The 24,098-nt window shown below is 38.8% G+C and overlaps 2 protein-coding genes across 2 annotated transcripts; both read right to left on the bottom strand.

Annotated features, from left to right (window-relative positions):
• Positions 1 to 1,209: 1,209 nt before the first annotated feature.
• LOC107104415 (vascular cell adhesion protein 1-like) lies at positions 1,210 to 4,465 on the bottom strand. The gene is made up of 4 exons (XM_015404410.1): positions 4,196 to 4,465; positions 3,740 to 4,066; positions 2,954 to 3,208; positions 1,210 to 2,581 (listed from the first exon to the last, which is right to left on the bottom strand). Exons 1-4 carry the CDS (start codon positions 4,344 to 4,346, stop codon positions 2,481 to 2,483), a joined length of 834 nt encoding a protein of 277 aa, XP_015259896.1. The 5' UTR covers positions 4,347 to 4,465; the 3' UTR covers positions 1,210 to 2,480.
• A 14,641-nt stretch (positions 4,466 to 19,106) lies between these two features.
• LOC107104412 (general transcription factor 3C polypeptide 1-like) lies at positions 19,107 to 23,571 on the bottom strand. The gene is made up of 7 exons (XM_015404408.1): positions 23,503 to 23,571; positions 22,386 to 22,560; positions 21,289 to 21,393; positions 20,914 to 21,203; positions 19,993 to 20,525; positions 19,706 to 19,892; positions 19,107 to 19,506 (listed from the first exon to the last, which is right to left on the bottom strand). Exons 1-7 carry the CDS (start codon positions 23,569 to 23,571, stop codon positions 19,303 to 19,305), a joined length of 1,563 nt encoding a protein of 520 aa, XP_015259894.1. The 3' UTR covers positions 19,107 to 19,302.
• Between the last annotated feature and the right edge of the window lie 527 nt (positions 23,572 to 24,098).

A 24,098-nucleotide genomic window follows, 5' to 3' on the forward strand; every position in this document is an offset into this window, starting at 1 on the left:
GAGCTAACCCACCCATCCGACTTTCTGAGCCAAACCCTGAAGACTTTCTCAGAACCCCCAAGCAGCTCAGGACTAGAGCTGGAAAAACAAAACCAAGGTCTGCCCGAGCTAGACGTGAGACGCTGAAGCAGCTACGGACTCTGCTGATAAACTCTTCTCCAGAACCAACAGAAACTCCCCCAAGGAGAATAACTCAAGAACCTTCAAGGTACTATCTGAGCTCACTTGAAAAAACAAACCCTGCCAGCAGTTCATAACAGTTCTGTCTCTCACGCAGACTCCAGTGAAACCAGGACCCAGGCCCGAACCAGATTCCAGTACATTCTGTGTTTGTGCTTTAATAAACTGTTAAACTTTTATCCTCGTGTCCACCTTGTGGTGTTCTGCATAACTGGGTCTCCATTTGAGAACCCATCATGACAATTATATGAATATTTTTCAAAAATATGTTGAGGTGCATGATGGGTTTTTGCATCTTGAAGAACTGACTGACTGCCTCTATATTGTATTGTTTTATGTTGGTGCTTTTACAAAACTCAGGCTTACGTTGTAGACCTAGTATGTGTGAGTGGGTGTCTGGCTGGCTTCATGCAAATGTGGACTTTACACAGCAGCAGTCACTGTCGGGTCCGTGTTAATAAGTAAAGCCAGTAAAATCACATTATACAAGTCTTGGTGATGGTTGTCTTGTGATGCTTGAAGATAGATGGGTTAATCCACAATGTGTATTCGTATTGTTTTTCTTTTTTTTCGGGGGACAGGGGCAGATAGTGGGCCGGTGTACAAGGAAACTCTGCCCAACTCTGCTCTCAATGATCTAATTAGTTGAATCAGGTGTGTTTAACCAAATGCATATTTAAAAGTTGCAGGCTACTGGCACTCAGAAACCAGAATTGCCCACCCCTGCTCTAGACACTACCTTCAGCCAGCTGCTGCCTCTTCCTGCTCTGTCTCACTGACTTGTTTCTCCGATGTAAAGCTGTCCTCCTCTCAGCCAGCCCCTCTTCCGCCTTGATAGCTCTTTCTACCCAGCGGACTTATACGATCTTCAGCTCTACTGCTTTGATCCTCCACAGTTAACTTCTATAACTTGCCTAATTCAGCAAGCACAGGAGAAAAATGCATGTCAGAGAAAAACTAATCAAAAATGCAAGCGGCTACTGCAAGATATTGGTCGTCTTCATGTTAAGCGGGAACAGGCAGGCTCAGTTGTTGAGAGGCAGAACAGGTCAGGACCAGATAATCAGAAACAATAATATCAGCTAGAAAACTCACCAAGGGCTCAAATAATGTGGCACTGATGAGAGGAAGAAGGCAGGTTAAATAGAGACTGGTGTAGGTGAAACAGATGAGTGGTAACAAGAAACTGGGCGGAGCTAGGCAGGTGAATGGAATGTGCAATCAAGCCTGTCATCAGCACCATGATCATGACAATTATTGTGATAGTTATAATGATCTAATTGGTCATAATCAAATACTGTGAGCAGGACAGGTACACAAAGAGAATGGACTAAACTACAGTGTGTGTGTGTGTGTGTGTGTGTGTGTGTGTGCGTGTGTGCGTGTGTGTGTGTGTGTGTGTGTGGGTGGGGGGGGGGGTGTTGATTCAGGCATGAGTAATTGCAATGTAACTAGAGACAGTAAAAAGGAGACCTCGAGAATACACTTTTGCTCTGTTTCACACCTCAAATAAGATGTATGCGTACAAGAGAAGTTACAGAAATGGCATATAATTTACAAGCCAGTGCATGTCTAATATAAGTTCAAACTCAGTAAAAGAAAAAGACCGGTCAGCAAGGAATAATCAATGGATCATTGTCTATACCTAAAATTCCTGGTGATTTAATGAATTTAGCCTTAATCAGTACAAAATATAAAAATGATCATTTCGAATCGGCGCTCCACTGATAATGGCTTCTCCTACTTGTTACACACGTGATAAACTCTGAGACGTTCTACTTGGACTTGATTGAACTAATTTATAGCAGCCATTGTGAAACCAAAAACTCAGAGTTTAGGCTAGATCAATTTAGAGTTTAGGATTTCAATAAGAGTTTTTTAAACCTGCTTCATGAAATGGAACCCAGTGTTGCAGTTCCAACACTGTAAAAATGGCGGTGTTGTTAGACATTTTTGTCCGTTTGTCTCCTCATCTAAGTCATAAAGAAATTTGTTGAAATGCTAAAAAATTGACTAAATAATTATAATCCAATGCAGCATTGGAGGATTTCAGATGCGAAGACTTCTGATAACTTTCCAAGAACCTCTAAACCACCAAAAAATAACTAAAAACTTCCATTATATAGAGCACATTTAGTCCAAAATTGGATATGGCAGACCATACAGCAACATAAATCCAACACAGGTTAGAGGCACTGCAGATGTCTTCCAAACTTCTGCTAGGAATTGTCCAGTGATCCTTTTTCAAAAATTTAGACCAAGTCCAGTGTGATGCATTCAACCCAAAAGGAAAACATCCTTCAGTTGGTCCTGCTTCGATTCCGTTTGTAAACAAAAAAGATCAATGACAATAACAGAGCAACAACAACTATTACAACTATAATGTATGGCCAGATGCTTGCTAAAAAAAAAGAAGAGAAAAAAGAAAAACTCATTATTAATCAGAAAATTCAATATGCACAAACAGACCATATAAGCTTCCTTCTTTAGGTAATGAGGGTTAAAGGTAAATAACAGCTGTAAAAAATAATTTGGCTGATTTCCTAGAAATACAATGAAGCTGAGCATAAATCAGAATGAACTATAAATGCCAGGTTCATATACATCAAAATGCGATTGGACTTCAGTTTTCTGTACCTCAACAGTACAACAGAAAAACAATCACAAAAAGTAAAATATAACTCTTAAAGTAAAAACAGATTACAAATACGATACTGGTAATATGTTATAATGTGCAATTTCTATTATAAATAAATAGAGAGAGAATCCTCACCTTTGACTTGTACATTAAATTTTACGTGGATAGTTTTCAGTTTGCTGCTAACAGTGCAGACATACTGTCCTTCATCCTGATAATCCACTGACTGAACGATGAGACTGGTCCCACTGCTGTAACCCTTATTGGACGGCAACGTCCAGCGGTACGAAGGTTCAGGGTTGCCCTCGGCCAAGCAGGTCAGATTGAGATTGTTTCCTCTTGTGATGGTGATTGGAGGTGGATCAGCTGAAACCTTCAGCTCAGGCCCATCTGTGTATGCAGCAAAGAGGGAAACAATATGCAAATACTATAGAACATACACTACACCTCATTCTATACATTTCAAAGGGCATCTCAGACTTCATGATGGACTTAATTTCATATATAAAATTATTTCTAAACAAGGAATTAAATTAAATGGAAACTAAGCAAGTAGTTAAATACTACTAATATGTTGTTAATTTGTCGCTGTTAATTGCTGTTAGTTGCTCTGCACCTTAGCCCTTCATCTAATATTTATCTGCAGGGGCTAAATAGTAATAGTAAAAGTAATGAGTCACAATGACTTTGTCTCGTACCATACCCAAACTTCATAATTGATACAAAATACCAACTTGAATAAAAAAGACAGATTTAATATGTACAAACACCCAAAAATTGTTTGTAAGTTTTTTTTCTTGAAAAAGATTTATTTGTTTCTAAACTATCATGTATTCAATTTAGTGAAATAAGTTCCTGAAATAAGTGAACCTGTCAGTAAAGTCCCAAACCTAAAGTAATTGAGGAGTTATATAAACTCACAGTGAACTGTAGCAGTGAGATAGTTTGATTTCACCACTGGAGGAGGCTGTGGTCCTTCAGGTCCCAATTCCAGCTTTGCGTCACACCAGAACTGGGCTCCATTATCTTCTTTACTGGTGTTAAAATTCCAAGTAAAGAGCTTATTTACTGGGGTTTTTTGGGTACTGTCGCCATGCATGGTACCCAGCTGTGTATTTCCTTTGTAAAAGGTCACAACTAGGTTTTGAATGGGAGCTACCTTCTGTACAGAGCACTGCAGGATGTACTCTGTATGCTCGGTCAGAGGTCCACTTTGATTTAAGCTGATGGAAACACTTTGTGGAGGCTCTAGAAAGATATTCAAAGAAATGATATGTGAATAATGATTGAAAGAATACTAATACTTGTCATCAGTAATATATATATATATATATCTTTCAGACATAGAAAATGTGACAATGAATTATATGTACTTACGGTACACAGTAACAGATAGGGCGCTGCAACACTGTTTATCATTCTTGTCAGTATAGTAGCACTTTGGGTCACTGTCCCATAACCTAAGATGGTCTACAGTCCAATTCACTGTGGTTCCATTTGTTGAGCGTTCTCCCACAGGTACTTCCATGTCAATAACGCTCTCATTAACAGGAAGACAGTCCTTTTGACACGCCACACATGTGGCAGAGGCTGGATCACCGTACTTTACCACCAGTCTAGATGGAGTCAACACAGGTTTATCTGGACAGTTGGCACCTGAAAGAAACAGATAGGATTCTAGTGTAGCAAGTAGGCATGTTTGTATTTTACCTCCACCAAGGACGTTATGTTTTTTCAATTTTTTCAATTAACATCATAATCTGGATGCAGAAAATTGCTTTAAGGATTTTTGTTAATAATATTTGGCAGAAGGATAAGTCCCCCCTACAGCAGAGGGTGGCAGCAATGACTATAGACAGCTTCAGTATCAGACTCAAAGAAGTCCAGAAACATTGTACTGAAAACAAAAAAGGTGAGCCATGCCTCGCTCGAATCCTTGATCTGCTGATCAACAAAAAATGGGAAGTGCACAGGGGATGAAGAAGGGGAGAGAAGAACAAAAACCAGGAGCTGCCTTATTTATAAGCTTACGGAAGGTGCACGTCAAGCCAAAGAAAAAATTCATTCAAATTTGGTAAGGATCCAGATCATGTGCGAGTTTAAGCTATAGGTGTAAGTCAGAAAATGGGGCAAAATGTTCTGCTTGGCAGAGGTCTGTTCTCTCCGGGTGTTTTTCCAGCTTCTATTACATCTGTTAGATATTTACTTTCAGAAAAACATTAGATGGTTTCATGAATCTTGGTTTAGCTCCATTCATGGTAATTAGTCTCCTCAGTTTCCTTGATAACACAATGAAAGATAATTCTAAAAACCTTATAAATCTAACTAACTTCTAAGGAACAGCAGGTGGGACAGGTCACAGAGGCCTCCACCTCTCACTGTTGCCCAGTCCCCTTAGCACCTGTGGTGGAAAGTTTTAATCTATGAATATTTTCACCGTTTTAATAAAGATGTTTTGCATTGTCCATATTTTGTCTTAAAAGGAGGAGCATTTTGTCTTTTAGCATCTTTCTAAATCTTTCCCTACTGATCGTGTTTAGGAGTTGGAGTCAGAGAAGGTTTACAGTCTGGTTCAACAGAGGCTACACTCTCTTCTTCTCCAGAGTTGGAGTTGGTATTTGTTGGATTAATTGTACAAGTTATTCTACTTTAATCATATTACTTTAATCATATTATTATGCTTACACACTGGGATCATATTATTATGCTCACACATTTTGTTATCCTTATTTTACTTATATCATAAAGAGTGTTGAAGTATTTTACTTGCTTGTTCTGTACTAATGTTTTAAGTCTGTGCAGAAGGAGTGCTGATTGTGAGAGCTGGCTGCTCAAGGTCAGACGGTTCAAGGAGAGAACACGGGGAAATGCACGCACTAACACCGGAGAAAGGAGTGAAAGCTCTCCTTATCTTATGATGTTGTTATACAGAAATTCTGGTTCCGACTGGCTTCACCCTTCCCCCTCCCCTTTAGCAGTCGGAACCACATTGTAGCCAGGGCATTTCCTTAATAAAGGCTTGTGAGGGCAGAGCTGTTTCAGAGTGTTTTGGAGAATTGTAACTGAACAGTCTCTGATCACTCTCCTTGCAAGTAAATCATACTAAAATTCTCTGTGTCTTTCTTTGTACAGGTTACTGAATAAAATGTTTGGTGTTTAAACCTAACAGTATGCTTGTCTGACCCAGCTACCTCAGTCCGCTATAAAAACCTGAAAAAGGACAGACAAAAAATGCATCTACATAGACTACCAACCAATTTTTCTTGTTGTTCCTTTTTGAATGAGAGAAACCCATATTTTTCTCCTTTCAACACTGACATGTTTATTGTAGTTTTCTTCAACTTCCTCCTCGAACTCCACCCTAAACTCTGCAGACTAGATTTAGAACCTGTTATCATATACCAACACATGATATGGAAATAAGTATAAGCCATCAGCCCAATTTCTGTTAAATACACGCCTAACACATTTGGCTTTGTGAGAAGCAGTATTGTTTTCGTCAACAATGAGGATGACAAAATAATTTCATTAACAGTCTTTTTTTCATGACAATAACAAAAACTGACAAGCTAAACATGGATGTTTGATGACTAAAACATGACAAGTCATAGGTTTGAGATTTCATCAACAAGACGTGACAAGACTGAATAAAAATTAGCGCGTAGTCGTTCAGACGTTTAAAATGCATCATTGTGCTGTAATCTGCTAAGCAGTATCAGCCATGCAGCTGTGTCCTGCTTGATCCTGCCGCCCACCTGCCGTGCAGCGTTGCACATGCTGCAGGATCACAGATGGATCATGGCAGCAGCAGCAGGGTCTGAGAAATTAACCTGGAATGATCCGGTATTGCTGGTTCAGCTCTGACAAACTCTGCTCTGATCTTCCCTCTGTACTTGTGCAGAAATGCTTCTTTGTGCGCGGAGCTCCGAGTCTCCGCTTCACGTTCCACACTAATGGTTCGCTCTCAGCAGTATGGCTCTTCCATCGCTACTTAATAAACTATGTGGCTGATCATCCTCTGCCAAACGTAAAAAATCCCTTTGTCTAACTATCAATATTTAATTTTTTCCATTTCACAAGAGGTGATAGTAAACATTCATTAACATATACCAAAAGGATTCCCTAAATTATATCCAAATAAAATATTTTATTGCATTCTGTTTATTTTTTTTATAAAGAGCCAGGTGAAACGTACATAGACCTTTGATCTCTCTCATAGTTCTTGTTTCTATCTATTTAAATAAGATGTAAATTTTTCCTTGTATTGTCATTGAAACATTTTTTCTGTTTCCTTTGAATATTTAAACTATTTAATTAGCATATTCCTTCAATTTAGGTCTGGATTGGCATGGCATTACAAGGCAATCACGTAGGTTCTCTCTGTATTTTTAGGTGAATTTAAATGATGCCAGTTTCATCATGTCCCATCAGATTCAAAAAACTTTATTTTTAGCCTGAAAAGGTCACCAAACAGGTGGTAAAAAAAAAAAAACAGTATTTCAACAAATTTGCAGTAAATTGTAAAAAATAAAATAAAAAAAAATGCCGCCATAAAAGACAACACTATACATTTATTCATACAGTACAATGCATGGATTTAGGGCTAAGTAGTTACCTTATTGTTTTATTAAAGTCCTCTATACATAAACAATCTATTATTTTCTTTTAGTAAATAAAAAAGGATCTTTTTAGATATAGATTTCTTCCAATTCCACTTTTTAATGTAGGTTATATAAATGTTATTCAACAGGCTACTGCTGTGTTACACTAACCGAGATATTTTCAGTCCTAGTTCTCAAGCAACACTCGACTGATGTTTTTGGGAATAGAGCTGAAATAAAGAAATGACCGAGAGATAAGAGATAGAGATTGTAACTCAAAGTGAGAGTAAGCAACAATATTTTTGGAAATATTGCAGTAATCTATTATAAAGTAACAAAACAAGTAAGTCATCAGGAATAGCAGGACCACGATTAAGTTACATCCAATAATAAATATGTAGAATCTATTTGCAAAGATGTGCTAAGTGTGAAATTAAAAGAATAGTTGAGAAACCTTCTTAGATTAAGGGTCTTCCTGAAAAAGGTTATCTTGAACTTTTTACCTCAGCAAAAGCGGAAGAGAAAATCCCCGATTAGGGGCTGAAAACTCACCACATGCAGATGCATGGAAACACTGCAGAATAATCAAAAAAGAAGTCACCAGAAATATGCAGCTGGAAAACATGTTGATGTTTTTCTATTAAATGAATTTGAGATTTCAGATAACAAAAAATAGCCCTAAGTAGACAGTGTTAAGCTGAGGAGCTGACCTGAAACTAAACAGCTTCAGCTCCCTCAGATAAAAACAGGAAATGAAGAGGGGAAGCACTCTGTAAAAAAATTGTGGCAATGTGGTACAGTAAATGTGTGTTTGAAAGAAAACGGAATTGAAACTGAAATTCTGGGCTGTAGGCTATTTCAAAAGCACATAGTCTCTGATCATATATTCTAAGAAACCCTTTTAATTGCAGCAATGGTGAAAGCCTGACCTGAATCCCAATATTCAATCTCATAGCAGATGCCTAATGAAACAGAAACTGATTTTTTTTTTAATGTTTTTATCCAGATTGTGTATCAGAAATGCATTAAACAAGACAAGAAACATAGGTGGAACTAAACTTTATTTGAATAGTGTCCATATTGACATTTTGATTAATACTGTTGCATAAAACAGTGATTTCCAAAAGTGATATTAAATGGCGCAACCTGGAGCTAGTTAACAGTTACCTTTTGCAGCTTTGCCACTTTCTTTACGTCTAGTCCTATCTCCTTGAACCCTTGTTGGCCTCAGTAGATGGCCCTTCACACTGAGCTTGGTTCTGTTGGAAGTTCCTTCCTGTTTTCCTCTCCACTGTCGCTACAAGCATGCTTGGTGTGAGGGATTGCTTTCTGAGTCAATGAGTCTTTGCAATCAGCTGGTTTTCCTTTGGTAGAAAACTTTGAATCAATTTGATTGTATGATCTGGTTGAATTGTCTCTGTAAAGTGCCTTGAGATCACATGTGTTGTGAATTGGCACCTTATAAAATAAACTGAAGTGGAATTGATGGCGAGCTGGAAGGGGGTGCCTCTCATTGTATCAGATGGGGAAGAGGAAGTTAACTTATCACAGACTTGGGATGTGACGCCAGAGAGATGGGCTGCCTTATAAAGTATCATCATTCAATTTCACAAAAGTCGTTATAGCCTTTTTTGGTTTTGAAGCAAGGGCGACCAGATATCCTGTGTTGCACTGGAATGTGTCACTTTCTTCACTTTTGTCCCACAAATTGAATTAACCTCCTGCATGTGACTGGGTCCAAACTAGAAAAAAAGTTACAAATAAATAAATAAAAATATTCCTAAATCCAAAGAAAGCAGAGCGGCAGTCATTGTCACAGAGCTGTGCCAGTGACACGTGTCATGAGCAACTAGCACACAACGCTCTTTAAACGGAACAGGTAAAGGATTTACTACAAAATATGTTAACGTTTGAAAGATAAAAAATCGAAGCCACAAAAAAATAAATGATTGGATTTTGAATTGGTGAGGCTGCTGCAAGGTGATTCACAGAGATTATTTAGTGATTTGATATCAGGGGAGTAGAGTGTAAAGCAACACTGTAAAAGTTAGTCACAATAGTAATGCTTGGCTGAAAAGCCATGTCTGTCCCATGTTGTTCCTTATATAGATGAAGCCTCTAAAGCAGTTTTACCCACAGACATGTGTAACCGGGTTCTGCTTCACTTCGCTGTACCAGGCCGGCCCAAGTAACCCCTCGACTCTGAGTTGTGTAGTTTTTTAATGAAGACAAGGAGATTCTGGGTGATCAGGCAGTTTATTTCATGAATGAGAACATATTGGGGTTCGAATCAGTGCAACAGCTCAGCTTTACTCAGCACACTCTCATGCAGCTTTCACAGACTGGCACATTAAAACATTCTTATTTTCAATATACAATGAAGAATACAATAATAAATTATTTACCTGAATGAGAACATACTTGGGTTCGAATCAGTGCAACGGCTCAGCTTCACTCAGCACACTACAACAGAGCTTTATGTTAGCCTTTTAACTTAGCACATGAAGTGTTTTCCAACATTAACAAAAAGTAAAAAAAATTGGTGCCAAGCACTCATTTACTTAATAGTCATTACACACTATTTGTCTAAGTTAGTAAAAAAAAACCTATGTTTCACTACGTTTCTAACTCTTTTCTACTGTGTGCTGAAGAATGCTACTCACCTCTCATGCAGCCAGCCAGCTGCATATAACAATCCACACAAAGGGAGGGCGCTTTTCCCCATTGAACTGATACACTTGAAGCAAGTAGGATTCTACAACCTAAACACTGTTACACATGATTAATTTATTGCTTGAGAAATATCTTGAATCATCATTTATGAATCTGAGTCTTCATTTGCACTCATATGTGTTACACCACGGTAAAAAAGTAAAAACTCCAATAAAACCTAATGTGCGCTAAGCTTTGCAATATTTTTTCTTTTCTAAGTAACAATTTGCTCAATTGTTCAATCAAAAAAGCCTTGTCCCTGAAATGAAACATGTAGCACTACATCACTACAAAAATCAAAAGAAAGCTGGACCAGAGCAGTGTGAGGACACTAGCCTCTAATTCACACAGACTCTTCATTCATGCCATCACAAATAAAAGCTTTTCTAGTCTGTTGCACTGCAGCAGGACACACAGCTTCCCTCCATCATCCATCAGATAGATGGATCAAGTCTATATGTGACAGTTCAGAGAGCAAAATTACTCTCTCAGGAAGTCAGACATGAAAAGAGTAAAATGGTTCCAGTTAAATTTCAAAATAAGAGGCAATGCACAGACAGGTCCTGAGTTTTCACATCAAGTGACAACTGCTCAATGGCAACGGTTTGTGGTTGGATGACATAGTGGACGTGAGGTAGTATGTGTGATGCCAGCTTGAGAAGGGAGCTGTAGGTTGAAATCTTATTTCAAAGTGCTTTAAGTTGAAGGTTATAGCACCAGTACAATGAGTTCTTGATTTTTACAAGCCTGTAATTTTTTGGATATCTGAATGATCTGTCTTTGCAATGCACATATGTAACATAAACATTATAATGGAAAAAAAGCTAAAAAAAACAAACCACTGGACTTTGTTTTCCATGTTTGAAGACGTTTCGCTTCCCATCCAGGAAGCTTTTTTAATACAAATTGTCAGGATTAGCGTTGAGTTCTTCATCTTCTTCAAATTTGGAAACAAGGTCCAGTGGATTGTTTTTAATTTTCGTTTTGGATGACTGCGAATCTTCACCAGCATACTGTACCAAATATTAACATTGATTTTCATAGGTGTTCAAATACTTAGTATTTTTAGTACTTAGTACTTTGCAGCAGCAACTTACTAATAGTTATAAAATCCCACATTGTGATTTCTGGATATATTTTTTAGATTGTCTCTCACAGTGAACATGCACATATGATGACAATTTCTGACCCCTCCATGATTTCTATGTGGGAGAACTTGCAAAATAGCAGGGTGTTCAAATACTTGTTTTCCTCACTGTACCTCCAAACTTCTGTTTTTAACAAAAATCAACATCAGGATATAGTGCCAGAGACTTTGAAGATGTGTTCCATTAAACAAAGAACTCTTTGCCTCTCAGTCTAAGTTCTTTTCACTCAATGGATTTTTAAAAATACGCCACAAGATTGACCTCTTTAGATTGACATTTCAGTAGCATTTAAAAATTATGTTCCTATTGGACAGTTCAAAGTCTTCCTTTTTTTTTTTTTATTCAGTCTATTTATGCAGCACCAATTCACAATACTTGAATTTAAAATCATTTTAATCAAATCGTACTGATCAATTCTATCTAGATTGGTAAAAAAGAAAAGACAGATTAGAATAGAAAATCCCTTTATGGTTCTAATGGGGAATTTGTTGCAGCAGCAGCAAAACAACAGGCATTATAAAAGGGTCACACATGTATGGATAGACTTAGGCCCCGTCCACACGAAGTCAAAACGAACACGAAACGTTGATATTTTCCAAAACGTTTGCCGTAAAGACGGAGACGTAAAATAAATGTGATCGTCCACACGAATGCATGAAAACGCTGCAAAATGTATGCCAGGCCTGTAAGATGCGCTGTGGTGCCAAAGCAAAAATAGGTGACGAAATGTTGGGCATGCGCACTAATATTTATACATGGTTGCCCTGCGGGTCCATTTTCGTGGTTAAGTCAAATTCAGGTGCTGAACTATGTCGTCGATATTGCTCTGTTCTTCCTGGAGATATTCCAGAAGAAGAAGATTCTGTTGTAAGCCCGACAGCAGGGTGAGTAGCATTAGCAGCAACGGCGCCATTGTTGTTGTGATACTGGTCGCGCATGCGTGTTTAGAGGCGACGCTATGACGCATGCGTGTAAAAAAAAATATGCGGTTAGAGCGTAAAGATGGAAACGCGAAAACTGTGTTTCGAAATCTTCCCACTCTGAAGGCTGAATAAAAAAAAGATCGTTTACAGACCCCCGAAACGCCGGCTTCGTGTGGATGAGAGGCTGGTTTGGTGAAAAATTTGTGCGTTTAGGCCAGGGTTCGTCTTCGTGTGGACGGGGCCTTAGACTCAACTTTATCTATTTATTTATTTATCCCTTGGGATTATTTCTTTGGGAACTTCTGGTACCAATAGCTTATATAGAATACAAGCCACTGGTACCAGAACTTCCCAAAGAAATAATCCCAAGGGATAAATAAAGTTGAGTCTAAGTCTAGGTGTAAGGTAATGCTACTTCCCTCACTTTCAATGTTGAAATCTTACCCTTTTCCTTATCACAAATCCTGCCTCTTTGTATGTAAAGACTGCCCTCAAATCTAACAATTGTCATTTTTTTAAAGCGTGTTTTCTTTCTGTTTTATGTAGTTGGCTGCCTATAAAGTAAAATTCAGTAAGGCATTTAAGTCTTGATAAATTGCTTTAACTTCTCTACAGTAAAGATAGTCATGCTTTGGTGGTCTTAGTCCTCATTGTGTCCGACCCAGGTTCAAATCCTATCTGTGGTCCTTTGCCACATGTCTCTCTCCCCATTTCCTGTCAGCCCACTGTACAAAAAATGAGCCACTAGTGCTATAAAAGCCTCAATAAAAAAATTTTACACATACTTTATCTAATTTTGAGCCATTCTTTTGATTTGTGTTGTGCTATAATCCTAAACTGAAAGTGAGATTCTGTCCTTATGATCTGGGGTAAAAAATAATGGTTACGTACTTTAAATATGACAAGTTGCCCAAATGTTGAAGGATTGTTTATATAAACACTATTGTTTTATGTTTTACACCTAATGTTAGGAACACGCCTTCTAAAGCATTATTTTTACCCCGTAAAACCACAGAATTTTTTTTTTTTTTTTTTATCATTATGTTATTTGGAAACGGTTGTTTGCCTTCCTTTGGTCAGAACTGTTTTTAGGTTAGGAATGCTTAGATGAAGGGCATTTTTGCATACTATCTTTTTGTCTGATCTGAACTATTTCTGCAAATAAAATCCTGCTTTTAAAAAGCTGCAATAAACACTTGGGATCCAAAAAAAAGGCAAAGTCAAAAGTCCCCTATGAACCACAACCTAATTTTGAGGAGGCAGCGGAAGATTACGTATGCATTGTGCATATTTAAAACTGATGTCACAAAAATGTTAAACATCCAGACTGGACTGGACTGTTCTAGTGTAAAATAATAAAAAGAAAAAAAGTTAGGGATTCAACGTGTAGCTTGAAGAATACTGAACTGGTTTAAAAAAGAGAGCATTGAAGAATTTTTTAATAGCAATATCCTAGTCTTTTTGGGAGCCTTGTTTCATGTCGGTGTTAGTAAATGAGCCAGACGCAGACATCATATGTTTTAGGCTCGAATACTATATACCTTGGTGACCTCAAAGACTAGGTATCACCATCCAAGGAGAGCTTTTCCTTTTGTAGAAATTCTACGGAAGTCGGCAGACCAAACCAGCGCATTCAGCTCGGCAAAGAACTCATGCTCTTCCTCAACACTGAAGTCCTCAGACATTTTTCTTTCGTTGTTTCTTTCTTTGCATAGGTAAACAGCACATTTCTTCTTCTACGCTTGCATTATCGGCAGAGCAGACGCTGAATGCGCACTTTCTTCCGGTTTGGTCTGCCGGCTTCCGTAGAATCGTGAGCGCGCATGGGGGCGCTATTAGGAAATCCTATACACTACTGTTTAGGCTCTAAAACGTTCTAAATGACTTCGTTTCAAGTAAATTCTGGATGCTACCCACTCAGGACACTTGGATTACATTGGACGAGCAGTATGGAGGAATATTGACACGTTTTTGTGGACTTTTGTGGACCTTTCTGTCTCGGGCGCCATAGACCTCCATTATTTGAATGTCAGCAGACAGCAAGAAGCCTCCCAGATCTCCAGATGCATTTGAGATATCAAAAAAGTACTCCAGAGTTTTGTTCAGCATGGGGGTGAGTAGAAAATGAAGGCTAATCATGTTTTGGGTGTACTATTCCTTTAAGATGTTCCCCAGGTTTGTCCCATTACCCCACATAAAAATCTACTAGGGCCTACATTTCCATGTCAGACCCATGTAACCCATGCTTATTTCATGGGGGTTCAGTGTGGTCAACCCACATGGGCTTCACATGTTGGGCCCATGATACTGAAACAACATGGGCCCATATAAGGTTGTGCATTTCTTTCCCATTTCCCAGCTAACCCACATTGCTGCTGAATAGGGCTCATACATTCAACCCAAATGGGCCAGCCCATATTGGTCACATTTTAGGTTAACTATATACACTACGGTTCAAAAGTTCGGGGTCACATTGAAATGTCCTTATTTTTGAAGGAAAAACACAGTACTTTTAAATAAAGATAACTTTAAACTAGTCTTAACTTTAAAGAATAAACTCTATACATTGCTAATGTGGTAAATGACTATTCTAGCTGCAAATGTCTGGTTTTTGGTGCAATATCTACATAGCTGTATAGAGGCCCATTTCCAGCAGCAACTACCGCTCCAGTGTTCTAATGGTACAATGTGTTTGCTCATTGGCTCAGAAGGCTAATTGATGATTAGAAAACCCTTGTGCAATCATGTTCACACATCAGAAAACAGTTTAGCTTGTAACAGAAGCTACAAAACGGACCTTCCTTTGAGCAGATTGAGTTTCTGGAGCATCACATTTGTGGGGTCAATTAAATGCTCAAAATGGCCAGAAAAAGAGAACTTTCATCTGAAACTCGACAGTCTATTCTTGTTCTTAGAAATGAAGGCTATTCCATGCAAGAAATTGCTAAGAAATTGAAGATTTCCTACAAGGGTGTGTACTACTCCCTTCAGAGGACAGCACAAACAGGTTCTAACCAGAGTAGAAAAAGAAGTGGGAGGCCGCGTTGCACAACTGAGCAAGAAGATAAGTACATTAGAGTCTCTAGTTTGAGAAACAGACGCCTCACAGGTCCCCAACTGGCATCTTCAGTAAATAGTACCCACAAAACACCAGTGTCAACATCTACAGTGAAGAGGCAGCTGCGGGATTCTGGGCTTCAGGGCAGGGTGGCAAAGAAAAAGCCATATCTAAGACTGGCCAATTAAAGAAAAAGATTAAGATGGGCAAAAGAACACAGACATTGGACAGAGGAAGACTGGAAAAAAGTGTTGTGGCCAGATGAATCCAAGTTTGAGGTGTTTGGATCACAAAGAACGTTTGTGAGGCGCAGAACAAATGAAAAGATGCTGGAAGAATGCCTGACGCCATCTGTTAAGCATGGTGGAGGTAACGTAATGGTCTGGGGTTGCTTTGGTGCTGGTAAGGTGGGAGATTTGTACAGGGTAAAAGGGATTCTGAACAAGGAAGGCTATCACTCAATTTTGCAACGACATGCCATACCCAGTGGACAGCGCTTGATTGGAGCCAATTTAATCTACAACAGGACAATGACCCTAGACGCACCTCCAAATTGTGCAAGAAGCACAATTTGGAGGTGCGTGGAGCTGCTTCTGGAAGCGTGGGGTGCAATTTCTCCAGATTACCTCAACAAATTTACAGCTAGAATGCTAAAGGTTCGCAATGCTGTACTGTAATTGCTGCTAATGGAGGATTCTTTGACGAAAGCAAATTTTGATGTAAAAAAAAAAAATCTTATTTCAAATACATATCATTATTTCTAACCTTGTCAATGTCTTGATTCTATTTTCTATTCATTTCACAACGTATGGTGGTAAATAAGTGTGACTCTTCAGGAAAACACAAAATTGTTTGGGTGACCCCAAACTTTTGAACGGTAGTGTAGGTCCCATGCCCACTCATTACCAATGTAGCCCACAACAAACCCATGTGGGCCCCACCCATGCATGCTGGCTGGGTGAAATGAGCATGTGAAAACCATTGTGGATGATCTGAAACATTTATTTTTCCCCCTATTTTTTTAGCTAGCTCAACACAAGCACAGGAAATAGCAGTTTAAAGGGGAGGTTTCAGCACAGCCTGGTGTTTTAACTTCCCGGGGATCTTTATCAGTTTCCTAAAAGGTTTCTAAGCACTGCTTTGTGTTCATGCTGCTGTGCATTCTATTTCAAGGAGCCAGAGTTGAATAACCCAAATGGTCGCACACTGGACCAAGAAATTTAACAATAGAGTAATTAAAGAAAAGCCATCTGCAAACATATTAATTGTCCTGCCTCTCTGATGTCTTAACATATTTAGCAAAAAATACAAATATAAAAAAACAAATGTGAACCTCTGTGTGAGTTTTACATTTAGGCATATATACTATGTATTAATATGTGTATATTAGCAGTTTCAGATTCTATTAACCCTCGAAGAGTCTTTCCAACAACACTGCGTGTTAAATGCCTCCCTACTGTATGTCTTGCAGTGTTGTTAATATTTATTTTAAATCAGTGTAATATTACTCTTTACTGTGTAACCTGTTGTTAGGAATATTATTTAAGATGTGCAAGTCTGTTAATCCCTAATATTACCTGCATTTTGCATGTCAAAGGAGTGTCAAAGTGTCCAATTAGCACCGTTCCTCTGTCAGGATATACAGTTATCATCTTCATTATGCACAAACCACAGATTTGAAAATGAAATGGGGCCAAGGAAAGAGTGGATCATTCTTAATAGCGAGTTCTCTGTGTTTTTATGTGGGACACTGTATAATAGTTTGATATGGCTGGAGCAATGGATGTCTACTCATCTGCAAACCTGTATGATGTAATGATGTGTCATACTGGAGTTGTATATAATGCTTCTTTAACGGTGATTTAGGACCACTTCAACGAGAGGTGTGCCCAAGATGGTAAGCGCTGCCATCTGTAACCCTAAGCAACTTCTCAGGACCGAGTAAGATTAAAATTTCTGACAAAAACTGGTGTCATTTCTCATGGTCATTTAATACATATACATTATGAAGTGTTATTTAAAGTTTTTCCTGAGTGATCTCTTCTCAAGAAAAGAACCAGAGAGAGAAAGCTTCAAGGTGTAAACACAGAGCTTTCCATATGTTCAAGAAAATTCAGTCTTTGGGAATTGCTGTGAAAATTACTCTGAAAAACTCTGCCCTTTTGCTCCATACAGACTGGAATTTTTAACTGCTCCTCCTTGCTGGAAAAACATGGTAAGTGCCCAGAATTTCACATTTATTTACAGAATTACATTACATTTGTAATTCCAAAGGTGGTCACATTAGCATAGTGCCTGACCAGAGGCGGTTCCAGACTTTTCATAGGGGTGGTCAGGCAGGGGCCAATGTGCAGTGATGGGTGAGCAAAAAGTGACGGGCATCAAAAACATCTTATGGTTAATCTATACTGATAACAATAAACAAAGAGTAAAATAAATAATAAGTTAATACATTGATAATTACAGGGTCTTTTTCCCCTATAAACTCTGGTTTAAGGTTCAGATGTACACCTTGGTTTAAAACAAAAATGCCCTTTTAACATCAAGAGTCACTTTCAACACTGAGCCAGGTTACATGTGGTCCTGCCCTGTACAATGTAGAAGTTACTTTGATATTAGTGTCAGAATATTTGGTTTAATGCTGGTCCAATTAGTGTTGATGTTAGTTGTAGAGTGAAACAAAATAAACTGTATTTTAACCTAGTTTTACAACACCAAATTGAGTGTGTTAAATTGTACAGTCCTATTAACACCACTAATTTTACTAACGATTATTCTGCAAATAAATTCATCTGTTGATTTTTTTTTTTTTTGATTAATTAATAATTGGATAGCCAAAGATTCCTTCAAGATTTTTTTTTTTTTTTTTACAACATCAACCCAGGTGAAACTAAAACCTTTCCAGTTTAGGACTTCGACTTAGAGCACATTAAGTGAGGAAAGTTTTTTTTTTTGATCTTAATTGCAAAATGGTTAAATTTTTTTTTTTTTTTTTACAATCTTGATATATTTACTTCCTCAGTGGGTTGCTCTGTCAGCTAAAAGGCATGTATAGAGTCTCTATACTCCAGTTAACGATTAATTAAATTATCGATTATCATGATTAATCCGATTGTTTAAGCCCTAATACACACTTTCGACTTAGACAACCTTCGTTGTTAATGTGCAGCAGCTTAGTGAAATGAAAATTTACAGTCCATAAAGTGCAGCAGTTATCAAATGTAAACAGTATGGGAGAAAAAACATGGTTCGGTGAGGTATATCTTGTTCTTTTATATTCACTGTTAAAAAATTTAAGTTCTCATAAGATTTAAGCATGTAATCTCCTAAAACAAGGAGATTGAAAGAACTGAGCAGGACCTGAGTAGGGCAGAGACAGAAAACAGACATGGAAGATGCAAAGACAGAAAAAAACAAAACAAAAGGTAAAATACAGTGAGGGTAGGAAATAAAGAGTGAAATTAAAAAAACATAAGGGAATGACGACAGGACGGAAGGATGGACTCAAAAAGTAAGCAAGGACACAAAAAAGGAATGAATAAAGAACAGAAGGGAAGCTCTTTCTGATTCATATACAGGAATCACTTTCTCAGTAGGTTATTTAGCTTATGATGCATATATAGGTCAAATGTTTCAAGCCAGGGAAACATCTAAAGCACATAGGACTGTGGCCCTCGAGGGCCCGAATTGGACATCAGTGCTGTTTATCCTGCTAAAGAAAATCTGGAAGCTCATAAAGGTGAAGATTTTGTTTTAGTGATTTTAAAAACAGGTTTTACATTTCTTGTAAAAAGTTTAAAAAAAAATTGTTCCATTCTTTAGATTTAGTGCAATGCAAAATAAGGAGAAACAAATCTTTATTTAAAATCTTAAATGAAAAAAAAAACAGTGGGACATAATATTGACACACCAAAAGAAAATCTTTCATAGAAATTTGTTTTTTCTACTAGAATCTTGGCCTAATTTACAAAAAAAAAAAAAAAAAAAAAAATCAAGAAAGGAGGCGGAGCCTTGTGAGCGAGAAAGATCCACAGATTCAGGTTCAGCACTCGTTCCAGTGTCGGTCGTTGGGCAGCACCCGACAGAGCCGCAGGCAGCAGCTGATGGTGGGCTCATAAAACACAGTGTCTGGTTCCTCTGTCACCCCTGAAGTCCCACTGTCCGTTGGTGCAGAGCGGCTGAATAGTGACGGTTTGGGCTGTTTAACTAAAGTTCTCTTCGTTACACAACCAATATCTATGAGTGCCTGAGGGAAAGACAGAAAGGGATATTAGTTGTGAAAAAGAAGACTAATTTCAGTAAACTGCTCAAGTATTAATTCAGCTTATTAGCTCATCTTTTTAACTCAAAGACCCATAAACAGATTTATCTTTTCTACCAAATGGATGTGCTCTAAATCATTTGAAGCCCACATGCAGCGCCAGGTTTAGCATATTTCTGTTTACCTGAACCATCTCTAGCACTGCCAGAGGCTGCAGAGTGTCTTTATAATGTCCCAGCAGGGCCTGCTGAGTGAGCCCTGGCCGAGACATGATGTGATACAGAACGGCCTCCAAGATCCCTTTACACACCGACCGGTTAACCTTCCCATCAATGAAGCGCCACGGCCTGCTGATGAAACTCAGTTTCTCCCTGTGCGGAAAGAAGTTTGATGATAAGACACAAAAAAAGAGATTATAACACAGGAGGGGAGCAAATAACCTCATCAGGAATCCATAGAGGTGAAACTCACTCAGCATCAGATGATCCTGATTGCAGAAAGAATGACTCTTGATCTTTTTCATCACTAAATTTGCATTTTCTGGTTCTTTTTGGTCTACTTTGTCCTTGCTCAGTTTCCAATTTCTTCTGTCCATCATGTTCAGGCTGCGCTTGTTTCCCCTCTTCCAAATTCATGGATTTATCTCCACTTCCTTCATCAACCTTCTCGTTCTGCTGTTCTGGCTGTTGGTCTTCATTCGGTTTCTCAGTTACCTCACCTGGAGATCCATCCACTGTTTCTTTGTCCGTCTCTTTTTCTCTGTCTTTAGCTAGCCTTTTCGCAGGCGGCCCCACTCCCTCCCGCTGAACTTCTGTGCTGCACCTCTTGCGTGCAAAAGGAATGTTGTGATGAGTCCTCAGGTATGAGTGTCTGTTGCCCGTCAGGAGAGACCGAGGGATTTGCTTGCAGTTCACAGTCAGGAGCCACGGCTCGGCATGCTCCATGAGGACCCAGCGGACACCCATACTCCCGACTTGGACTACCTGGCCTTCTACCTGCAGGTCCTAAGGCAGAGAAATGTACTTACAAAAAAAGGGAATTTGTACTTGCCGGCTTCCCATGAATAAACCACTAAAGAGAAAATATTTTTAGCTCCTGCAGCCTGGACACAAGAGACATATATCAATATACCCTACCAAAAATGTTTAATATACATCGTCACTAAACTCCAACTGATAGTGTTTTGATATCCCAATAAGTAGCAGTAGAGTAGGGAAAGTTAATTTAGTTGCTCAAACACCAAAGCTCTATGTAGACAACAAAGAAGATATCTTACATTTAAAGTAGGATGAGACATAATCATCATGTGAAGTTTAATAATTTCGTGAACTTCGGCAGTAAAAGGGAACCACGGCCCATCATCAACATTACGAGAGCTATGCACATTTTTACCTGCAGGTACTGCTGCAGGCTCCTCGTGCGTCCAGACTGCGGCTCCAGCAGGTGGACATGAGACCTGTGCAGGTCTCTTGCATCCAAACCTTTTTCTCCAGCTTCCTGTAAACTCCTCCTGATTTGAGCACACGCCTCAATGTCCTGAGCCGTGTATCCTCCATCCTGGATCAAGCGTCTCTCACATTCCTCCGCAGTGGGTGGAGAAGAGGATGGCGAGAGGATGTTACGGGTGAGGACAGGGGGCAGCAGCGAGGGACCGTATTTAGTTAAATCTAGTGGTGGAAAATCTAAAAAAAAAAAAAAAAATTAAAAAAAAAAAATGATTAAGGAGATTGAAGTAATGTGTGCAAATTAAAAACAACAGATACTTACTCTGATCACTGAAGAAATGGTGAGCCGGAGTGTCTCGTAGTTTCAGATTCATGATGCACGACTCAACCACAATGTTATCATTCGTGTTGAGATTACGCAATTTAACTGAAGCGAAAAAGAAGACAATTTATTCAGGACGTATATTATACTCAATTAGTTTTTTTTTACTTTTAACTAAATATAATTTAAACCTTCATTTAAATTAACAAAATACATTTTAAAAGAAAAAAAGGCAATAAAATCACATGACATACATAAAGATTTCCACCTTACCGGTGACTGAAATGTTGCAATCTCAAACATTTTATCTAGACAGTAAACACACCATACCCAGGCACCATCAGATGGCATCAGAAAAAACTCCTTCCAAAAGTGCAAATCAGTAAGGAAACCCAGCATAAACCAAGCTTTGAGCTTAAGCATAAGTGTGTGGGCTGTCTCCATGAGAAGGAGCTAGAAAGAGGAAGCAGGATGCTTCCTATCCATAGTTCAGTTAGCATAGGAACCTCCTGACATTCCTATCCGCTACTAGGAGCTACAATGTTACCCACAATCCTTTATGACAGGACATACGATATAGACACAGCCCACCTCACAGAATTTAGCAAACATACATCATACCTGACAAGCTTATGTACACACCTTAATATATTTTTGGTATAAAATTGGATTTTAGCTGCTTGTTATATTTGAGTAACTTTGGGTTTTTTGTAGTCCATTTCCAGAAAGCTGTAGTCCTAATTTGACGTCTATAAGGTTGAACGCTGTCTGGATTCAGTAAAGCAGCCTGGAGCTCCTTTCTTACCCTGGATAGTGTTCTTACTGCTGATCGCATGAAAGGTGAAGGGACAGGAGCAAGAAACAACAGGTAGGAGCTACTGAAACAAAGTGCTAGACAGGTGTTGGATATGCTGCTTTGTTGCCATGTTGTCTCTGTATTCATCCATGTTTTGCTCTTGAGTTTACAAGCACTGAAAGAAGCCAATGTGCTGCCCACAATCTGGTCAGGATGCTCTAAAGGCATTTTACTCTCTTAGCATAAATCAAACATAACATGAAAAACATCACACTGGGTTAATGCACAAAAAAAACTTTACCAATTCCTGGATAGGAGTATCCCCGCATCAGTAGGTAGTTGGTGTGTGATGCCTGGTGTGCGCTCACTTGAAGCCTTTTCCGCCCTTCACACTCTTCGCCGTCGTCATCATCATCGTCATCATCTTCTTCCAGAGCAGCTATGCTAAAAATAAAATAGTTGTCCTCATTTCCCAGCTGTAGTTTACCAAAAACACATGTATGAAAAATGTAATGAAAGAGGTGATCTGACAAGGTAAAAAAAACTAATTGAACATTTTGTCTATGTGTAAATCGTTGTGTTTGAATAACCAGAAAAGCCCTGAAAACACCATGAACACTGACACATGGTAATGGGAGCGTCATGCAGTAGGGATGCTTCCTTTAACAGGACAGGGCAGCTGCCCAGAGGTTGTAATCAAAACCTGAGACTGGGAGACAATAGCAATTGGCTTTTTTTAAGAGCTACTATGAAACAGCTTAGAGGGTTAAAACTTCTAAGCCGATCTCTTCCAGGCCTTTGCAGAACCCAGAGACATGCTGCGGGGTAACTTAGCCGTTTGGGGTGAGGTGAACAAACTTAAAGGCTGCAAAGGTTGGTTTCACTTTGCAACCAGGTTGCAAAGTGAAACCAAAGTTCTCAACATTTTTAACTACGGAAATGAAAGGGGAAAAAAACTAAAAAGAATAACAACATGCTGGCTTCAGATCAACATCCTGCCATTGTTTTCCAAGGCAACATACAGCTCTGGTCCAAGGTTCGACTGGCTCCTCACAGCCAAGAATCCTAAGGTTTTCACGGATGTGTGTGAACTATTCTTCTTCCAGTGATAATTTTAAAAACAACTTCAATGATAAAAAAATAAAGCATATTTGCAAAGGTTTGGATTTAGAGAACATTTTCTCTAAGCCCCAGATTGAAATATTTAAACAAACCCCAATCAGTTCTGTTACTATCTGAAATAATTCAGTCTGCATGCTTGTTCATTCATCTTAACATAAATAATGTTTACCTTAATTTTAACCACAAGTCTGACAGTTTAGATCAGGGTGAGGCTGGGACTTTGTCATAATAACAGATTAACATTTTCATCCTGTGAGGCATTTAAACAGCAAGAGGATTATCTCCTTAATCTTCACCTTCCACTCAAACCACTCAACTTTGAGACCATTAGGTTTTTCTGATACACCAAGGGAAACCTCATGCATGTTATCAGGCAGCAGAACACATTGTCCCAAGTATGGAGACATGTGTCTATTAACTGATTTTACACCTTGTATCCTGTTAGCAAAAGCCAGAGGAAGTCAATTTCCTCTCCAGAGAGACACATCAGTACTCCTTTCCTCCAGTAGGCAGTTGGCCAATAAGGTTGACGTGAGGGATAAAGCTCCTGCGAGATAATAGAAACACCACAATGCTTCTGGTGGAGCTCCCTGTCTGTTACAAAGAGGGGATGGAAGGTGGAAATAAGTAGAGATGTTCCAAATATGCAGGCTTGGCAGCAGAATGCCAGCTGGAAGCCATAACATGCCCTGTAAATGGGGAATCAGCTTCATCAGGGCCTTAACTTCCCACCTGACCGGTGGTATGGGATACACAGCAGCAATGTGTTGGAGATAGGTAGCTTCTGGCTGTGGCTAAAGAGGAAGCATAAGAGATGGGGGTTGAATAACTTTAGGTTAAGGAATTAACCCCGGTTCTCTGAAACATGAGTGAGGTATCTCACTATGGGACA

The sequence above is a fragment of the Cyprinodon variegatus genome, unplaced genomic scaffold (assembly GCF_000732505.1).
Source record: "Cyprinodon variegatus isolate N-32 unplaced genomic scaffold, C_variegatus-1.0 Scaffold1729, whole genome shotgun sequence".
NCBI classification, from domain to species: domain Eukaryota; kingdom Metazoa; phylum Chordata; class Actinopteri; order Cyprinodontiformes; family Cyprinodontidae; genus Cyprinodon; species Cyprinodon variegatus.